General features: G+C 37.6%; 1 protein-coding gene across 1 annotated transcript; it reads left to right on the top strand.

The window, feature by feature from the left end:
• Positions 1–190: 190 nt before the first annotated feature.
• LOC121964774 (eukaryotic translation initiation factor 4 gamma 3-like) lies at positions 191–1,029 on the top strand (the record flags this gene model as incomplete). The annotated part of the gene is made up of 3 exons (XM_042514966.1): positions 191–337; positions 498–734; positions 900–1,029. Coding segments are annotated over 3 exons (514 nt in total), but the record flags the coding sequence as incomplete, so codon positions are not given.
• Positions 1,030–1,480: the final 451 nt, after the last annotated feature.

The raw sequence follows: 1,480 nt of genomic DNA, 5'->3' as shown, positions 1-1,480 counted from the left end.
TATAAAATATTATCTTAAAATTCTTAGCGGCATTAAAAAGTCAAGGCAGAAATAATAAGACGTCCCTTCTGGTGTCCAGTGGTGGACTTAAGTTTTTGCCTCATGTCTGCACCACTGATCTCAGTGCTTGGATTGAGGAAGTGAGCAGTGACTTAGACTACATAATTTGTTTTTAATTTTTTGTTTTCAGCTTAAAGTCCAAACCACAGACAAGCCGGGAGCCACTGTGAATTTCCGCAAGCTGCTGCTAAACCGATGCCAGAAGGAGTTTGAAAAGGACAAAGATGATGACGAGATCTTTGAGAAGAAGCAGAAAGAGCTGGAGGCTGCCTCAGTGGTATAGTGCAACCTCATTAAGTATGGGTTGGGGTCTTCACTTATGCACAAAAAAAGAAGTCATAATGGTAGTGAAATCATCCACAGCCATCCCTCCTCAACAATTTCTTCATTCTTCATTTTCGTCATCAACCTTTTCTGTGACACTGTGTCTCTGGCAGGCGGAGGAGAAGCAGCGGCTCATTGATGAGCTACAAGAGGCCAAAGACAAGGCCAGGAGGCGCTCACTGGGCAACATCAAGTTCATCGGCGAGCTGTTCAAGCTTAAAATGCTCACAGAGGTCATCATGCATGACTGCATTGTAAAGCTGCTCAAAAACCATGATGAGGAGTCTCTGGAGTGCCTGTGTAGACTGTTGTCCACCATTGGCAAGGACCTAGACTTTGAGAAGGCCAAGGTACACGTTTAGATAATAATGTAATGAAGATGAAATAACAAGCACAGTGCACACATCACATGCATAAAACATGCTAATAAATGTGTTGTTAGATTGTGTTTTAATTTTGATGTTGCAACTGTAGTGTTAGAGAAAGACTCACCAAACTGTTGTGGTCATCCGCAGCCTCGTATGGACCAATACTTCAATCAAATGGAGAAAATAATAAAGGAGAGGAAGACCTCGTCCAGGATCCGCTTCATGTTGCAGGATGTGCTGGACCTTCGACGGGTAACCACACAAAAAACACACACATGTAGAGAACACACATGCAACTTTGCATTCATGGAGAAATTTTAGCTTTGTCTGATTACGCAAACTTACACCAAAGGAAATGATTGACATTGATTCAAGCAGCAACCAGACTGTTTAGTACTATCAAAGGTAAAACTATATTTCTTAAAATAGAAAATAGAAATACAGTAAGAGTAAACAGTTAGCACAACATAAATGATAAATGAAATTTAAATAAATGATACATTTAAATATTTTAAATAAAGTATGTAAATATGCTGAGTATGTAAGTGTGTAAAAATATAAATGTAAAAAAATACAGTAATAGAAAATTAGCACTAATCTGTAAATATTTAAAATATAATATGGATAATATACTGAGTGTGTAAAGTGTGTAAAATATAAAACTGCCTTATGCTACATTGCAATGTATGAAACTGAAATGTAGGTCAAAAATATGCAAATATAAAAAT

The sequence above is a fragment of the Plectropomus leopardus genome, unplaced genomic scaffold (genome assembly GCF_008729295.1).
Source record: "Plectropomus leopardus isolate mb unplaced genomic scaffold, YSFRI_Pleo_2.0 unplaced_scaffold17138, whole genome shotgun sequence".
NCBI lineage: Eukaryota > Metazoa > Chordata > Actinopteri > Perciformes > Serranidae > Plectropomus > Plectropomus leopardus.
This window is presented reverse-complemented; position numbering and strand designations above follow the sequence as displayed.